At 34.7% G+C, this 18,838-nt stretch overlaps 1 protein-coding gene across 3 annotated transcripts; it reads left to right on the top strand.

Moving 5' to 3' along the window:
* Positions 1 to 7,326: 7,326 nt before the first annotated feature.
* LOC134250045 (EGF-like and EMI domain-containing protein 1) lies at positions 7,327 to 18,534 on the top strand. 3 transcript variants are annotated; one of them, XM_062732402.1, is made up of 7 exons: positions 7,327 to 7,395; positions 7,662 to 7,784; positions 8,191 to 8,297; positions 8,491 to 8,595; positions 8,894 to 9,002; positions 12,769 to 12,838; positions 17,308 to 17,484. In XM_062732402.1, the coding sequence occupies exons 1-7, from the start codon at positions 7,334 to 7,336 to the stop codon at positions 17,335 to 17,337; spliced, it is 606 nt and encodes a 201-aa protein (XP_062588386.1). In that variant the 5' UTR covers positions 7,327 to 7,333; the 3' UTR covers positions 17,338 to 17,484. The 3 variants fall into 3 exon arrangements, with proteins under 3 accessions (XP_062588386.1, XP_062588385.1, XP_062588388.1); XM_062732401.1 differs by lacking the exons at positions 7,327 to 7,395; positions 7,662 to 7,784; positions 8,191 to 8,297; positions 8,491 to 8,595; positions 8,894 to 9,002 and adding an exon at positions 11,507 to 11,818 and having other exon boundaries at positions 17,308 to 18,534; XM_062732404.1 differs by lacking the exons at positions 7,327 to 7,395; positions 7,662 to 7,784; positions 8,191 to 8,297; ... (1 more) ...; positions 8,894 to 9,002; positions 12,769 to 12,838 and adding an exon at positions 15,657 to 16,071 and having other exon boundaries at positions 17,308 to 18,530.
* The last annotated feature ends 304 nt before the right edge of the window (positions 18,535 to 18,838 follow it).

Here is an 18,838-nt window from a genome sequence, read left to right as displayed (position 1 = left end):
AACAATACAAAATTGGAGCAGAGTAAACACGTGCATGGAACAGTTTACATTTGACTTAATTATAAATTATATTTGCTGACAAGGTCATTGTTTCGAGTATAAAATTATTTTTAAGACAATAATACAAATGTTTGTGATGAAGTTGAATTATGTTGCTTATTATTTGTGTTTTTATGTGTAAATAGTTGTATATCCCTATTTTGCTGTCATAGCAGAGTGTTCGCATAATGGTCTTTTTTTTAAAAGAGTAACCGGTTATGTCATTGAGAGTAGTGACACTGTTTGTCAAGTGTACGGTCATGTTTTGATTTTAGTCCTGTAGTCGATTTTCCATGGTGAATTCCAGAATATATACTCACCGTCAATGAAAACGCAACACTCTACTTTTAGGGTGAAAAATTATATAACTATGTACCAAACAAGTTAGGACATCTTTTACTTTGCCAAATCAGTTATTTAATAGTTGAATGGTTTTCATTCCATTACCGAAAGTTGATTTTTTAGCCCTCTTAACAGATAACATTTAAATAAAACACCCCCCTTCCGACCATTTAATCAAAACATACTAGTCCGCCCTGTACAACATACATGTAAGCAGTCCGATTTCTACCATGCATTAGGTTTATTAATGTCTTTATCTGAGCGAAATAAATATTCTTGGGCATTTTTAAATGCCTGTTGTTCAGATACTGCGGTCGAATTTTCTCTAACTTGGTGTAGTGTAGTAACGCTTGGACTTCCGGTCAAGAAACTGTTATTTATGCTATTGAAACACATGAGCCTGATGAGTCGTTAGATAGTGTACACTTGCATCTGCAGCTCTTTTTTTCTTTATTTTGAGAATCTCCAACATTAGCAATGAAAATCAGTCATTTTGAGGGAATATAGGCATCAAATCCGGTAAAGAAAGAAGGATTTTTTTTCCCGGGATTTTAGTACAATACTTATGATAAACAGCTACAAAACCTTGAAAACCCAAAATATTGTTAAAAATTTTACATGTATTAAAAATGCAAAAATTTGATTTCTGTTAAGAGGGCTAAAAAGCAATTTCCGGTAGAGGTAAGAAATTCATTCAACCGTTAAGGTTTCGTCAAAGGTCAACATGTCCAAAAATTTATTTTTACAATAGCCTCAAAACTATGTGAGGTATAAAGTTAAAACTTTTACAGTTTATAAATTTTTCATTGATTAACAGACAGAAAGTATCACTTGATAAAAAAATACTTGGAATAATATTAATTGAGAAAAATTCTTCTTAAAAATCCATATATTTTCAAAAAAATACACCTAATTAATTCTGTGCTCTTAGTGAAAAACATCATTGCAGAAACAAAATATGTTTATCAATGAGGGGCAAGCTGGACTTGGATAGCCTCTGGAAAGTTGTTTTCCCTGTTTATTTTGTCCAAATGTTAAGACTTGAAAGTGAAAGTACATTGTAAATGGCGGATTCTATAGGGGTCTTGTCTTTATACATGTCATGCTTTCAATAACAGCCTTTCAGAGACCATTCACGCCCAACTTGCCCTTCAATGATAAACTTATATTATTTCTACAATGTTGGTTTTCACAAAAAAGACAGAATTAAGCAGGTGCATTTTTCTTTAAATTTGCACATTTTCTGATATAATTTTTCTCAAAAAATATCTTTTTTATAATATTTGTTATCAAGTGGTACTTTCTATCTCTTAATCAATGATATATTTATAAACTGTAAACGTTTTGACTTTATACCACATATAGTTTTGGAGCTATTGTAAAAATATTTTTTTAGACATGTTGACCTTTGACGAAACCTTAAATAACTGATTTGGCAAAGTAAAAGATGTCCTAACTTTTTTGGTACATGGTTATAACCCGTATAACTTTTCACCCTAAAATTAGAGTGTTGCGTTTTCATTGACGGTGAGTATAGTTTGGTAAACGGGTAGCCAAGTTGTCGTTTCTTTTCCTGCATGGGTATTTCTTTCTCCAGCCGTGCAGAGGGGTTATGATTAAAAAACCCGGAGCTGTAGTAGGTTTTGAACCTCAAGAGGAAGTCTGGGCGTGTGTTGAGGCGAGGGCACGAGCAAGTTGTTGACGCATGGCGTGGAACGCCAGGACAGTGCATATAGAGATTTGGTGAAATTCCATACTGTATAATGGGGAGTAAATTCTTTGGTTTTCCAATGCGAGACCTGTGAGTCCAGAGCTGGCCGTTCTCGATTTATGGAGAACCAGTGGTGTAGTCTAATGTAACAGTTTTTTCTACGAACTTAAATAGCCAAAAGCCAAACTTTCAATTCCGTTTAAAGAAATAAAACATTGAATAGAATTTAATTGGACATTTAACGGATTTCACATTATTTTACAAATATTGTTTTATTGAGTGTCTTTGTCTGCGAAAACTTAATACAGATTTGATTTTTCTATTTGATTGTTTTAAGTAACGTTATAATTTATGTTTTGTTACCAACATCTGATTATTAATATTTGATTGTGTTCAAAAGTTAAATCTCTATTCTTTTGTCAATATTATCTGGTCTGCAAGTTATTTAAATTTTGATTCTTTGTGAGAAAGGTGTGCGAGAGTGTAGTTCTGATATTTTCTGGGTTTTTTTTTTTATTTTGATAATTTTTTGTTTAGATTCGACGCCTTATCGTTTTCTCTACTGCTTGCACAAAATGCAAAAGAACTCCATGACGGTCATTGTATGGAGCATAAAATTATTTTTCAGACAATCATACAAAATGTTTTAGCGTATATTTGATTCTTTTTGAACTGCTTTTATACAATTCTTATTTCATATAACCCAAAAGTTGAAGGCTATTTGCTATTATTATCTTTCTCTGTTGTTGCCAGCTATCTGATTGGCTCAAACTAGATCACATGATCAAGTACAAAAAGTGTCATAGACTAGGTGTTTCTATATTTAAAATTTATAAACCCGCTTTTTCTAAAATTTGAAACGTTTTTCTGTGATTCAACAATTTTAGCTTTTTGATGAGGTCAATCCTTCAAAATATAGACCTTAGAGAAAGCATATCAACCGAGCATGAAGTGCGAGGTCGATATGCTTTCTCTTAGTTCTATATATCAAAGCGAAGTCGATATGCTCTCTCTAAGGTCTATATATCGAGGGATTGTACCGAATCAAAAGGCTACAATTCTTTTATTATTTTTTAATCAGTTAATAAGAAATGCCTTAAAATCATTTTTTGTAATATTCAGTGCCTTCTCATATAAGGCATTGTTACATCATTTGCATTATGAAGTCACAGGAATGAATACCAGCTGCAGTATCTGTTTTAGAAACATCTAGTTTATATAAAGACTACTTCTACTTCTACTTCTTTACTTGTAAGAGGTCACCGACCCATCACACAAGTTTGACGTCAGACAAGTGGTGCAATTTAAAGTCATCTATTTACAGTAGTAGTGCAGGATAAAAACATTTTGGCTCTGGTGTTTAATTCAGATGTTCTACGAGTCTGGTCTTGAATGACTCGTAGTTATCGATGTTCAATAAATTGGGTGGTAGATCATTCCAATCCTTGATAGTTCTGGAAAAGAAGCTGTTCTTATATTGTTCTCCAGTGGATCTTAGCCTAATAAAACGTTTCTGATGTGTTCTTCTTGTTGATCTTTCTGATGTTTGGATGTAGTCAGGTATTGGTATACCAGTTGCTATTGTGACGTCAGCAATATTCTTGCTTTCCAGAAGAACGTTTCCAATTTTAGAAACAGGAGGTTTATAAGTTTTTAGAATAGAAACATCCAGTCTATAACACTTTTTACACTTGATCATGTGACCCAATTTTAGCTAATAAAGAAAAGTAATAATAGTCTTCATAAACTGGATGTTTCTAAAAACAGATACTGCAACTGGTATTCATTACTGTGACGTCATAATGCAAATGACAACAATGCCTTGTATGAGAAAGTACTGAATATTAGAAAGAAGGATTTTAAGACATTTCTTAATAATGGAAAATAAAAATAATAAAACAAGTGTAGCCTTTTGAATCGGTACAATCCCTCGATATATAGACCTTAGAGAGAGCAGATCGACTTCGCTTCGTGCTCGGTTGATATGCTTTATCAAAGGTCTATACAGTGGACCTTCAGATATCCGGACCCCAGATATCCGGATGCTTCAGTATCCGGACGATTTTTCATCGGTTCGGAATTTTTAAAAGCTATACTGTTTTGTTTAACTGGTGATTTAGGTATCCGGATGCTTTACATATCCGGACAAATTGACTAGGAACCAAAGCATATTTTCAGAGTTATTTCATACTGCTGTGTTAAACCGAAATAAGATGTAATAAAAATATTATGATCTAAAATTTGTGACTATCAATTAAAATTTACATTGCTAAAACATTGTATATTAGCTGCATTATAAATACATTTACTTGTATTTCTTTAAAATAGTAGAATTCATCTTATAGCATTAGAGTGATATTTCTTCACAATGTATTTTTTTAATGAAAAAGACAAAACTCACAAAGACAAGTGATCAAAATATACCTAACATGTTTTAAGATTGCAAGATTAAAACTTAATCATCCAGACAAATACTTTATATGCCAAGGTTCTCAATAAACTTCTTGATTAAAACCATGTTAACTTTACAATTTTTTTCAATCTCTTAATCTCTGTGTTATACGTCTCAACAGGTCAGTTACGAGAGGTAGATACGAAACTGCATAAATGAAAAGACAAAAGAGAAAATCAAAATATGCTTACATGTATAAACAAACAAATCAATGTCTAGTAGTTGAATGTGAAGTTTAACACAATATTAAAATCATTTACTGTTAGAATTCTGATGGGCATTAATAGCGGCCCTTTATTAGCTGACCTGTTTTTATATTTCTATGACGAAGAATTTATTGAAAACCTTCTATTGGAATTCCATGGGTACCAATTGAGCTCCGTTATAAGCAGACCTATTCTTGTACTCATATGAAGCAGAATTTTAGCAAAATCTTATTCGTGAAAGACGAAAACCCTTGCTATGGCCTTTAACTCGACATTTAGATATATCGACGACGTATTGTCAATTAACAATGATAATTTCCATTCCTATGTCGATATATCCTGGGGAACTTGCGATAAAAGATACCACGGAGTCTGACACATCTGTTTCATATTTGGATATTTTACTTGAAGAAGACATTAATGGTGAATCTAACAACCAAGCTCTATGATAAACATGATGACTTTTACTTTTCTATCGTAAGCTTCCCTTACTTGTGCAGCAATATACCTTCATCACCTGCATACGAAGTGTATGTATCTCAGTTGATTTGATACACAAGAGCATGTTCTACGTATGAACAATTCCTAAAACGAGATAAATTATTGACAAACAAGTTGATGAAACAAGAGTATCAGCAGTCTCGTTTAAAGTCATCATTTCGCAAGTTCAATGGTCGATATATGACCTTGTCAGAAAATTTATCATTGAGTCAAATGCTGACTGAGGTTTTTTCATACTAAATGTTAGTTCATTATTTATACACTGAATTGACGACGGATTTTTAGGTAATTTCCCGATCATTACGCGGTTGTAACCGGTCGGCAGGGGATGCTGACTCCTCCATGGCAGCTGATGTTTTGGAGGTCCGTGTTTGCTCTACCCCTATTTTGAGTTGTTTTATGGACTTTTGATCTTGAGTACTGTTCGTTATCTCCATATGTTTCATTCTACATGAGTGAGGGGAAGCATTGGCTGTAACTGTCAATTCTACGCTGAAATAAATCGACGATTTTTTTCAGTTGACAATAATTGCTATTATTCGTATGTCGACTCGATATATCCCAAAGAACTTGAAATAAAGGACACCACGAGCTTGTCCCATTTGTTTCATATTTGGATATTGTAATGACTACAAACGATAAAGACCTAATTAACAACTAAACTGTATGACAAACCAGATGACTTCAGGTTTTCCATCGTCAACTATCTTATTTATGTAGTAATATTCCATTATCACCTGCTTATGACGTTAATGTCTGCCGACTTATTCGATACAGCTTGCACTGAGTACAATCATTATTAAGCGAGGCGTGTTATTCATCGATAGGTTGATGTAACAAGATTCTGCTTAATGTTGACATTTTAAGATTATTTGGTCGTTATTTTGACCTTGCTAGGAAATACAGCCTATCATTAGGTAGTATTATGGCTGAGATGTTTTGTACCAATTATTGTTGGGTCTTTGTTTTCATACGGATTGATTGATTGATTGTATATTGTTAAACGTCCCTCTCAAAAATTTTTCACTCATATGGAGACGCCAACACTTGCCGGTGGAGAGCTGCAAATTTTGTCCTATACTCAGAACTCAGGGCCAATAAGCAGTCAGGGATCTTATTCGTGCCAGCACTTACCACGACACGGGACCTCGGTTTAAACAGTCTCATCAGAGGGACCGGTCTCCACGTCCCACAGTGGGATTCGAATCCGCGGTGTAAGGATCAACTCCTTACTTCGCGATTCTAGAGCAGACGCTCTAACCACTGCGCCACGCGGGCGACGTTTTCATACTGAACTAACCACGGAAAGTGTCGTCTTTCTGATAAATACTAATACATAGGGGTTATGGCAGGTGTGTTCATCAACTGATGATGCATACTTCAATATGGGGATGGTTACTCCTCAAAGGCACCTGATCCCACCTCTGAAATGTCCAAGGGTCGGTGTTTTATGGTCTTCCACACATTTAAAACACTCGCATAAAACAAATCTCTTTCTATACGATAGTAAAATCGAAAGAATTCGCGGTTTATAAAACGTAAATTGACCCAACTCAGTTTATACCGTAATAATTTGGTAGAAATTAAATTACCTTAAACATCTCCTTTAAAACAAAACTGTTCCAACAGCTATAAAACACGCATCCCTCTACATAATAATGAACTAAAATTGAAACGTATATCTTACTCTGGATTTAGTGAACTTACTAACTAAAATAAATCTCTGTATACAATAGTCAACTAACAGTCTGACACAATGCTTATACAACAACGAACTCAGTCCTTTAAACTAATCCCTTCTTTACAATTGAGATTTGAAAAAAACTGTAAAATTCTAGATCTATTTTCCTGAAAAGGAAATTCTGGTTTTTGTCGGTAGAGCACCTGTTAAGGTGACCAGCTGCTGACGTCACACGGTGCTGTAATACCTTCTATATAGCACCGATTAACCCTGGTTCTCTGTCCCACACTGCTCTATGAGTCCGCTTGTCTCTGTTGGGTAGATAACGCTTGTTTTGGATTGTTGTTAATTTCTTATTCCCGGCATTGAAGTATTATGTATATCTGTCAAACAAAGAAGACATGCTTACTTGTTTTCTATGGTTCATCTTCGCCAGGGTTCAAGAAATTCAAAGTCTTTCTGGGTAAGAAGGAAATACGGTCCTTTTCCGGATTTCAATTTTTATATCTCTGTTGATTTTTTCTCAAAGAAAGGATTTATAATTTCTTTGATTGTCTTGTGAAAATGGTAAATGCAAGTAAACCAGTTAGCATTTCAAGTCTTATATATTTCATAGAGTTGATTTTACTTGGCCGTTTAAATGCGCTTTGCATGGAGCCGGAAATAATAATTACTGAAACTGGTCATCGGTGATTCGAGATATAAGAGATTTTTTTGTTTTCATTTGAGACACGTGTGTAAACGTGAGAAAGCAGAGACTTATATGACGTCATACAACCAGGCGTTCCTGTGTCAGGAGAGGTACACCACGAGTTGTGGACACCTGGACTGGAGACGGTGCACGCGCTACAGGTAAGAAAGGTGATTATAAAAGGTAAGTTTCAATTAATTAAAAGATAAGTAACTTTTAAACAAGGTACAAAAAAGAAATGATACACAGGTGCTTTGAAGACGGTACTGGAAAGGATATTTAGTCAATACATCCAGATTGTAAATTAAAAAAAATGTTCGCTTAGGCAGCATCTTAATGCATTTTAAAATATCATGAACAAAACTCTTTTACATTTTAGCAACTATATATCTACGGCTCTCTATACATTTTTCAAAGCAATATGATTAGAGAATAATTGAGCTAGTATTTCAGCACCACGTACCTGAAAGAAATAAAAAAAACATTAAACGGTTATATTGCATTACTATATACAGATTAACACGAGCACAAAATCTATGCTACAAACTATTCGATGGTACGTTCCAGGGTACAGACCTGTTATACTCCTCGAGAAAGGTACGCCATCAGGTACCACGTGGTCGAGACATGCTGCCCCGGATGGAGCGATGATGGAACTGGCGCATGCGCCATCGGTAAGAATAAATACAATTGGGAATACGCTGAAAAAATAATTATAAATGAGAGTAAAAATATATTTCAGAGCCCTGTAATAAAATCTAAGTGGTACTTGTAGGGACTGAAAACTGAATCTGTTGTTGCAAATATTTTCTAAAATAATCAAATTTGAAGCTTTTCTTTCGTTATATTTTCACTTTCTCGTTTCAGCAAATTGTAGAGGGGTGTGTCAGAACGAGGGCAGGTGCTCCGATGTGGCGGGAACCCCCACATGTGTCTGTCAAGAAGGTTACTATGGTGACAACTGCCAGCATGGTACAATCATGTAAAGCTAATCTCTCTATAGTTAACCCCTTAAAATTTATCAGATTTAAAGATAATTATATAATATCAATTACTTAAAGCAATATGAATGCATGAAAAATCAGATAGTTTACAGCAGATTGTATTAAATAACCATTAGGCATAGTGAATAATTGATCTCTCGAATCTTGATCGTTTTGAATATTTGAAAGAAAAAAAATAATCAAAGTCCAAGACACTTAACAATATAATGACATTTACAGGTGATTCTACCTGGTATATTTATAAGTTTGCATTAATTACGTCATAGAGAGGAATAGTTGGGAGGGATGGCAGACGACCGTGTTGTGTTCATGTGGAATTCTTGTTGTTGTGATTACAGCCATAACTGTGTGTGTTTTCCTACGGTACCGAAGAAAGTATGTACTTTATCTAAAGTTACTATTAATCAAATATGATACTTAAGTAACACATCCTTCAAGAGAATGTATTATGACCTACTAGTATGCCTTATTACATAAGAATTGCAACTTTGAAAAATCCGTAATTGAATATTAATATTTTGTGTTACCTTAATGGTAAGAAAGTTCTTTAATTGACCATTAATTATCCAGAATGGTTAATTAGACTTGGGCAAACAGAAGGAATCTCACCAATTACGATTTGCATTGCACAGTCTAAAAGTAGAATATTCGTTCTTTATTTTCAGGTCTTGTCCAAATAATCGATTTCTTCCAGAACTCTGTAACTGTATCCACCATCTTTCTATAAATTAAAATACTAGACTTCATTCTCACAGGTCGATTGTCATCCATCCTATTAATGTTTTAGGAAGACGAACAAAAGAATAGGTCCCTCCGTTGGATCTCCGTATCCGGATCCTGTGTCTCTCACCAGAACGATTCCGTCTTTTACTACTCCTTCCGGGTTTCCTCAACAAACCATCAGAGAACAGTGTGTTTCATACCCGGCTTGTGTGATGCAGTCCCCCGTTGGATCCGCCTTCATACATCCATATACTGTCCAACCTTCTGCTCCGATAGACAGCTCCGATTCCTGAGTTACATATACAAATGAAGGAATCTGCAAGCATGTTATTGCAGCCTGGAGGACCGGGCTGCTCTGTATATATAAGTTTAGCCTAAGTGTTGGTGTATGGGGATTGAGGTGGGAGAAGTTATTCAGAATTAAAAGTTTTCTTAACATTAAAAAGATTGTTAATCAGAATGTTCTTTCCCTTTGTAAATTACGAGTTACATAATATATTTACTTCCATAAAGTGAATTTGTAAAAATGTATATATGTTTTTGATATTTAATATATAAAGTTGCTTATCATTTAATATCGAAAAAACGACAGGTCCCTTTATTTAGAACATCGAATTTTACTTACGCATAAAAACGTACTCTACACAGTTCATGTTTTATATTCTTAAAGTGAAATACATTTTTGAAAAAAAATATAGGTGATGCATGAGTCTAGTTTCAATTTATATTTTATGCTGCCAACATTTACTTGAGAAATTAATAAAGTTTAAAAAGGGTATCGTTTTTGTTCGATTTTTATCCGACTATAAGTTTTCAAAATATTCTCGACTATCGTCTCCATCATTCAGACGCATGTCTTTTTACACACATCGAGGGCAACATGCGTTTTGTCGAACTCAAGAACCAAACTGTTTGCCTGAGGTCGTTAGGCCGAATCAAACATTTTAGTTCAAGGGTCGACAGAAAAGTTTTTTAAACGATACAAATTTGTGAAAAGGGTATAAACAAGGACCCATAGATATTCCACAGGTGGGATCAGGTGCCTTGGAGGAGTAAGCTTCCCGTATTTACCGGTTGCACCCGCCTTGATCCCTTACCTAAAATCAGGTTTATTGAAGAAACATTCCATTGTCAAATTCAGTGTAAAAGCAAAGGGAATTTAATGATCAATTTAAAATTTAGTTTAAAATCTTATTGCGTTGGATTCTAAATAAAATTCTAAATAATTCTTCAGGACTGTTGTCTAAACTTTTCATGAGGATTATTCCAAGTTATCGATGTTTCTCTTAATTAGAATTGTGGGAATGTCTCGAAATGCCATGGAAGTGTATTGGTTTGTGCCGAACAAGTATAATTACTTCTGGAATGTCCAAGGTGTGTATATTGTGCCGTACACGTGTGCACACCGTTGGAATGTCCAGGAAGTGAATAAGATTTATACTGTGCTGGACTAGTGCTGGAATGTCCAAGAAGTGTATAAGATTTATACTGTGCCGGACTAGTGCTGGAATGTCCAGGAAGTGTATAAGATTTATATTGTGCTGGACTAGTGCTGGAATGTCCAGGACGTGTATAAGATTTATATTGAGCTGGACTAGTGCTGGAATGTCCAGGACGTGTGTGAGTGTGTGTCCGACACGCGCGCCGTGCGCCTCGCGGACGGCAGTCACGAGGCAGTCACGTTCTTTAATTATTACCGAGGAAACCCTAGGCATTCGCTCAACAGTCACCTGAGTTTTTATCAGACGACACCAGATTAAGTTTCTAAACATCTTCATATAGTTAAGAGCTATTCAATACTGAAATATTAAATATTTATGTCAACAAACCTTATGGGAATTAACGCATGCATCCGTTCTGTTGAATTAACATTGAAAATTATGGAGAGAGAGAGGGGGGTGAAAACGTTGTGTTAAAATTTCAAACAAAGGTGTCTTTATTTAATGACCTGATGAAATTTGTTCACAGTGTTTTAATCTATTAATCTACTAATTTTACATATAGCAGCAAAACACATTGCACTTTCAAAAATATAAACTCAAGCTTATATACTTTCTGCGTCTACCATACACAGATAACTTAAATAAGGTTGACAATGCAGGTTTACTCTTTCACACTTTGCACATTTTCTTCATTATGAATTTTAATTTCTATTTACCGTGATGTATTTACACACAAATTGGCGTTTCTCCGGTAGCGGCGTGTGATTGGTCGACACGGGGACAGCTGCACGCGCGGGTCTTTGATGTGAGGACGGTAGCAGGTGCTTTCTGGGCTGCATGTACAGGTGATCTAGATCGCCGTGTTGTAATGCCGGCCCCAGAATTACGTTCTCCAATCACCTGCTCTTCTTGTCTGCCGATTTCTCAAAATTCGAAGGTTTTAAATGTTTTTCTTTTTTTATTCACTCATTTTCCTGTGAAAAACTGAGTCAGCACATTCATCAAAGAATGACTTTATTCAAGCAGGTAGGTAATAATGCTTTGTTAAATTGCTTCATCGATTAATTAAACAAAAAAACCCGTTTTATTTAAATTCTTAAAAGATTTGTCGGTCTTTTATCAATTGGTTGTTGGTATTGAAGTATCTGTAATAGATTTACAAAGGATGATACAAAAACTATATGGTCGTCAAAACATTGCTGATAATGCCAGTTTTGAAGAATTTTAACAATTTGATGCAATTTGATTAAAATTCCAATATATGTAACCTAATCATTAAAGGATAAAAAGATCAACGAAATTTTCAATTCTAGCCTTTAAGAAGGTATGACTTTCATTTAATTGAAATTAATTTGAAAAAATTACAAAGTCTTTGTTTAAAATAAGAAACTATAGATATGAAAATATAAAACAGGAATAAGATGAAAATTAATGGTTTGTGATAGAACTGGAAATCACCATATGTGTTATCAATCACCCGTGAAGGCCCGCTTTTGTTTACAAAAACTTCTATCGCCGCACGCGACAGATGGCGGAGAACGCGCGTCCTGCATCAAAGTTCATCATTTCATTGGCTCACGCGCACTCGTACAGTTTTATTTTAATTATTTCATTTTTCCCTCTGTATTTGAATGTGTTTTGAGGGAGTCTCTAGTTGAATATGGACGTAGATTGTCTAAAGAAAGCGGTAGATATGTGCTATCATTCAACAGTGTTTTCATTTGAATTTAATCATTTTTAATTGTTTGAATGCAGTTTGAATTTGAGCATTTCAAATTGTTAGCTTGAGAAAATGCTTTCAGTTAAGTCTTATTGTAAAGACAGAAAAATCTTTGTTTTCAAGCATATGAAATTCTTTTCAGTAATCTAATTGGTCATATCAAAGAAAACCCACAGAACTGATTTATTTGGTAATTAAGCTGAATACCAAAATATATAATTTTATCATGGAATATATGTATATTTTTTTATTTCAGAGTTTACAATATGTTGAACAGCTACACGGGCAGAGTAACGGACAAAGTAACACAGAAGACACGGTCCCCGGTAAGGTTTTATAGAGTTAGAGCACTCCGTGTACTCTGCTAGGTTTTAAGTATACGCCCCTTTGTCATTTTGATTAAGGACGAACATTGGAAATTTAAGATTATTGCATGTAAGGCTACGGTACGAAGGGGGTTGGGAGAAGTGGGGTGTGGGGGGGGGGGTGTGTGGTCAAAACATTTAAAAAAATTTTATATATTTACATTCCTCTCCAAAATTTCGTCGAACGTTTATCCATACGAACATCTATGACCTCTTGACCCCGTGCCTGTATTAATTAAGAAATAAGGTATCATTTTTTGAGTTTTATTGGGATGAAATTTGAAACAGGAATTCCATTGGGATATTTTATTATTATTGATGTTATACTCCGTGACTTTGCTTCATGATTGTGACTTTCAAAGTGTGAAATGTTTATACCAGCGCGCGTGTTGAGCAAGATATTACTCGTTTATAAAGACAAACAGTTATAAAAACGCTTGCTTTCAGTAGTGTTATATAAAGGAAAACATTTGCAAATGTAAATATACAGTTATAAAAACGCTTGCTTTCAGTAGTGTTAAATAAAGGAAAACATTTGCAAATGTAAATATTTATTATTATTGATGTTATACTCCGTGACTTTGCTTCATGGTTTGGTATGCTACCAGCTGTTGAGCAACTCAGTTTTGAAGATAAACGATTCATCTTCAAGTTTCCCTGACCCCCCCCCCCCCCCTTTTTCCCTCAATACATGTATCTATCAACAGAAAATGACTAGATACGGAAGTTTAATGCTATAACCCCCACCCCCACCCCCTGCCCTTATCTTCCGTATGAGCACCAGGTCCAATGACTAACCCCAACCCCTCATTTTATATATAGTCATGCATCATTATTCTTGTTAAATCCAAGCAAAAAACGTGAAAATTTTATCAAGTCGATACTCGGTAGATATGATATTCCAGTCTAGTTGGATCAAATTCCGATAAAATTTTCCCTGATGTTCAGGCATATGACTTGTCTTTTTTCCATTTTGTTTTAATTTTATAGAGATTTTTTTGCTTTTAAAGCATACAGAGTAAACCTTAAAAAATAATATAAGCTTTGTTTACCTGAAGAAAAACAAGCTCTCTCAAGGAGAATTATATAATATATTCTTTTGTGAAACCATAACCAAAATATTTCAGTAACAAGGTTGTAAATAAAATAAGTTTGAAGACAAAACAACCCAATAATCTGTAACAAAATTATATACCCCTTCTACAATTTTATATTACAATTTTTATATTACAATTACAGGTCTGATAAAAGAGAAACAGACAAATACGTGTACCAGTCCAGCCTTGGAATTGCATTGAAATTTTAAGTCGGAAAATCAAATATCGATTAGTTTGACAGAAGCTTGATCACAGATTGCGAGTTTTAATTGTCAGATTCCGGCTTATAAAATAACCTACTCGCCGTCTTACACAATATTGACAGGTCGGGTGCTGAAGTTTGTCGATAATCAATCTGATATCGGGGGGTTACGTTGTGGCAGGCCATGTCAGTGTTCTGGGGGTGATAATGTTTTCCTCATTCCTACGATAAAGAGTCCATTATCACCACGTACAGAAAACTAATCCTGTTTTGGTCCTGTCATCACCTCTGTAACTATTAGGCACCGAGTGAAGGTATTCAAATTGTTTTAAGATTCAGCTGGTTCCATTCCAGATAAAGTTCCGAGCTTGAAAGGAAAATATCATTGCGATTAAAAGTGTACCTTTGAATTCAAAATTGAAATAAGTAGCCCATATAGTGATCCCTTTATACCAGGTATAAAAAAGATGAAAACTGAAAAATTGAAGAAAGCAGCGCTAGCTTGTCACCAAGAAGTAAACTCCCACACCACCCCTCGCGAACATTCCTATAACCGACCCAGGGTCTTAGACAGTTTTAGTAATTAAACCCCAAAGTCAAGTTTTTCTCCATATATGCCTATAGATATATCACCTGTACAGTGTGTGTAATCAAAAATCGTTTGACAATGGATGCTTTGAATTAAGAAGTATTTAATTTCTATCTTATACACCTCCTTTCTCTGTTTCCCTCCCTAATATTTTTGACATCCCTGTACTGTACATGCACATATACCTTTTTTCTTTGGCCAGGTGCCCTAAATTCACCTGATTTTTTGTCTTTAAGGACATACCCAACGTATCTTACCTACTGATAAATTTCCTAGATATTCCTAAATTAAGAATATAGTGTCACAAGATGTTCATAGACAAAAAATCAGCATGTATTACCAGGGGTTTTTGAGAGATATCAGTCAATAAAAATTCTTGGATGATTCAAAGAAAAATGTATAGAAAATACTAAACATATATTCTAGCTGTTCCTTTTATCAAATATAGTTTTAGAAGAAGTGCACAACACCATATATAGACATTAAAATATCGCGCGCAGTTCCTTCAAGAATTGGAAAAGAGCAAAAAGTTCAAACAAAGTTGCGTATCAGTATGTCCTTAAGTAAATTAATGATGGATTGCATATGACGAATAAAAATTTCAGTATTACAAGTTTTTAAGTCTTATAAATGATCCTTTAGTTAGTAATTTCATTCGTAAAATTACTCAATAAATTTTTGATATTAAAATGATTTTCTACATTTAAAATAATCTGAAATAACGTAATTCAGCATTTATTTCTGAGAACAATAACATTTAAATTAACGTGTGAAAATTGTCAGTCCGTTTCACAAGCTGTTGGTTTGACGTCCCTGAGTATACAAAATAATGTACCCCAGACAATGACTGGTACATTTCTACCTGGGGTGAGCGGCCGTTTAAACTTTTGTCATTCGCCACATGTCGCCTCGGAACAAACACGGGCGCGTGGGTCGAGTTCTACCTTTATACCTATGTGTGTGCTGTTTACCTGTACTTTGTTTGCATACATGTGTGACCAGATAGTGCGCTAGAACGATCACGACTCCGTGACCCCGCCCCTTAAACATTCCGACACATGTGGCGCGATTCACACATGGCTCTATAACAATGGGACAAATTTATTGTGTGGGATCTGGGACCATCTGTCCTGTAGGGTGAGATAGTCACAGAGCTCAGACTCGGGGGTTAGTAAGCTATGAAGCGGCTATAGACACAAACTGTCGGGAGTCACGGTGCATATAACAACGAATCTCTCTGTATAATATAACTGTGACAATCGCCGTACAATGAGGGGGACTCAGTGTTTAAACATGCATATTACAGGTCTGTATTTCTTGTTCGGGCTATAGTTATTGACAACTTTGATATTTTCTATTCTATTTTTTTAAATCTAAAATATTGTTGAATAATTGTAGAATGTAAGACAAATCTGTATGATAAAATCACTGAAAATGTCTACACGAGGGAGAGGAAAAGGGGTGGGGCGTGGGTTAGCTGAATTTTGCATAAAGTCGTTGATAAATATATCAATAGCATAAAGTATTTATTCCCTCGGATACTCCGGTAGTAATTCATTATAAGGTTAGCCTTTTTTCAAAAACATTGAACACAGAGTCCTCAAAAATGTATACAGCAGTACAAGTTTGGGACGTATATTATACCAGGCATTTGTGCAAGATTCCGGAAGATGGTGTTAATATATAGCCCTACTGGAGATCACTTAACCATTTTGATAAAAAAGGCCTGGTAGTTAAAAGATAAAAAAGGAAACTATCTATAAATATTTTTGGTTTTTACCAATTGATGTAAAACAGTCCAACGAATTAACTAATACAATTTATGATTGCTGATAAACGCAAAGAATAAAAAATTCCAGGCTTGCGAGTGATTTTGTATTAAGGTCTAAAAAAAATAAAACATTTTCAAGCGAACATGGTGTAATTGGGTAATTGATTATTTTCTCTAGTTTCAGAAAAAAAGAATAAAACTCTAATTAAGCGCGTATCTTTCCATACCTCTTATTTCCCCGTCCCACCCCTTCTACCCGATATCCTCATCATTCAGTGTTACTTTGTTTAGTATTTCACACTGTCAAAATTAAGATTAAGCATGATATTTCCTAATCAAACGCATTTTGCCTGTTTTATCTTTATAAATTAAGAATTAATTAAAAACAATAAAATAATCGAAATCCCCTCCTCAGTATTTTGAATCCGTCATTGATTAGAAGATAAAATATTCAGTTATTGTTTGGTTGGTAATCATGGAGATATATTGATTTTTGTAAATCTATGCACTGCAACTTTTCAATCGTAAGTGGAATTTTAGCCTCATGGCACATATTGGAGAGGTCCACGATTAGCTAGGTAATATTCGATTGTTCAAATTATACTCGTTATATTACAGTTTTTTTTATGTTATACCAATGACTCATCATGTATATAAAATAACATAAAACTGTTCTTCCATGGTTTGTTATTACTTACATGTAGAAAGATGCTAAATAAATGAAGCTGAACAGTGGAAATCCTGAGTAACATGTGATCCCGTTTTTTGTAGGTGAAGATTTTATTAGCAGCCCTTCTCTGATGTCAGGACAAACAGCACAACATCCGGCCATGATAGGGTTATCTCCCTTGGAACAAGCGGAAGTAGTTCTAACAGGCTACAGAGACTGCGCGGCGGAAGCTTTACGATACCTCGTGGAAGTAGAGCGGTTTGCCGAGGATGATCCTATAGTGGTAGGACTTCAGAAACATTTATACGAGCAGCAACGTGCACTCAATGTACAAAGAATTTTGTCAAACTTAGAGAACAATCCGGACTACTACTCAAGGGTAGACGATTTTGATCCCAATGATTCGGGTATTGAGGACACAAATATAAGCGGAAATTATAGTCACGTGGGTGTTAATGAGCAGAACCAAAGTGAGACTTCGTTAGAGTCTCAACAGAGTGATATAAGTCATGTGATTACACCGGAAGTTGATCGGGACGCAATTGTCTCGCTTGCGGAGGAAATTCTGTCTCTTATTGAACTGGAGCAATCATCAAGCATTGAAGAAGAAGAAGAAGAAATGGAGGATGAAAGAGACGAGGAAATGTCGAACATCAGTGATTGATGTGTGGTTCTAATGAAGTGTTATTATAATGTGAACCAGCAGCAGTAAATCTAGACATAAGTGTTGTGCCAGTCTCATAGAATGAAGCTGAACAATGCAGAAAAGCAACCTTCAGAAATCATTCATTTATATTCAGTACACGTGTTAATTTATTCAAATTTTTCGTCAGGGTTTAACATGTTTAAGCTAGAGCTATGTTCTGGGTATGATTTCAATAAGGGAACACTAGTTTATTTTTTAATTTGTGTTATATATTTTATTTTAGTTAAAACTGTACTCAAGGACCATTACTTTATGTTCGGCTATAACTTGTAAAAGTTGAGCAATAGAAAACCACAACAAAACACAAGCAACCAATATTTCCCCACAATACCTTGCATGCAATGCTCTCATGAATTGCTGTGTGATTACAGTATTAAAATTCTAGATACGAATTGGATACCCACTGTATTTTGTTTGATAAGTAAATGATATACCAGGTACTACAAGTTTTACAGATTTTGTATTTTTATGCTTAATTTTCTATACATTGTGTTCAATATTTTATATTTGCTTTTTGTGTTCAGGTATTTTATTTACTGATGTATATTTATAATTGTCGCATCATGTTTATTATATTTTATTTGATATTTAAAATTTTCAGTTGTTTTTTGAAAATTTTTCCTTTTTTTTTTATTATTTATAAATAAAATTTTCCATAAAATATCTTGCTTTTTAAGAAATCAGATTAGGAGAGGTAACTCTTAATACCATGGATGCATTGCTACACGATGCAGGAATTCATGGGATTTCCAGATATTAATCTGTGTTCTAATAATTTTGAGGACTTTAATGATTTGACAATATTGACTTGTACAAGCCTGCGTGGCGCAGTGGTTAGAGCAGACGCTCCTTACGTTGATCCTTACGTCGCCGGTTTGAATCCCACTGTGGGACGTGGAGACTGGTCCTTCGGATGAGACAGTAGA

The sequence above is a fragment of the Saccostrea cucullata genome, unplaced genomic scaffold, assembly GCF_032062105.1.
Source record: "Saccostrea cucullata isolate Sc308-1 unplaced genomic scaffold, CSIRO_AGI_Scuc_v1 ctg990, whole genome shotgun sequence".
NCBI classification, from domain to species: domain Eukaryota; kingdom Metazoa; phylum Mollusca; class Bivalvia; order Ostreida; family Ostreidae; genus Saccostrea; species Saccostrea cuccullata.
Note: the sequence above shows the minus strand (reverse complement) of the source record. Positions and strands in the feature narration are given on the sequence as shown.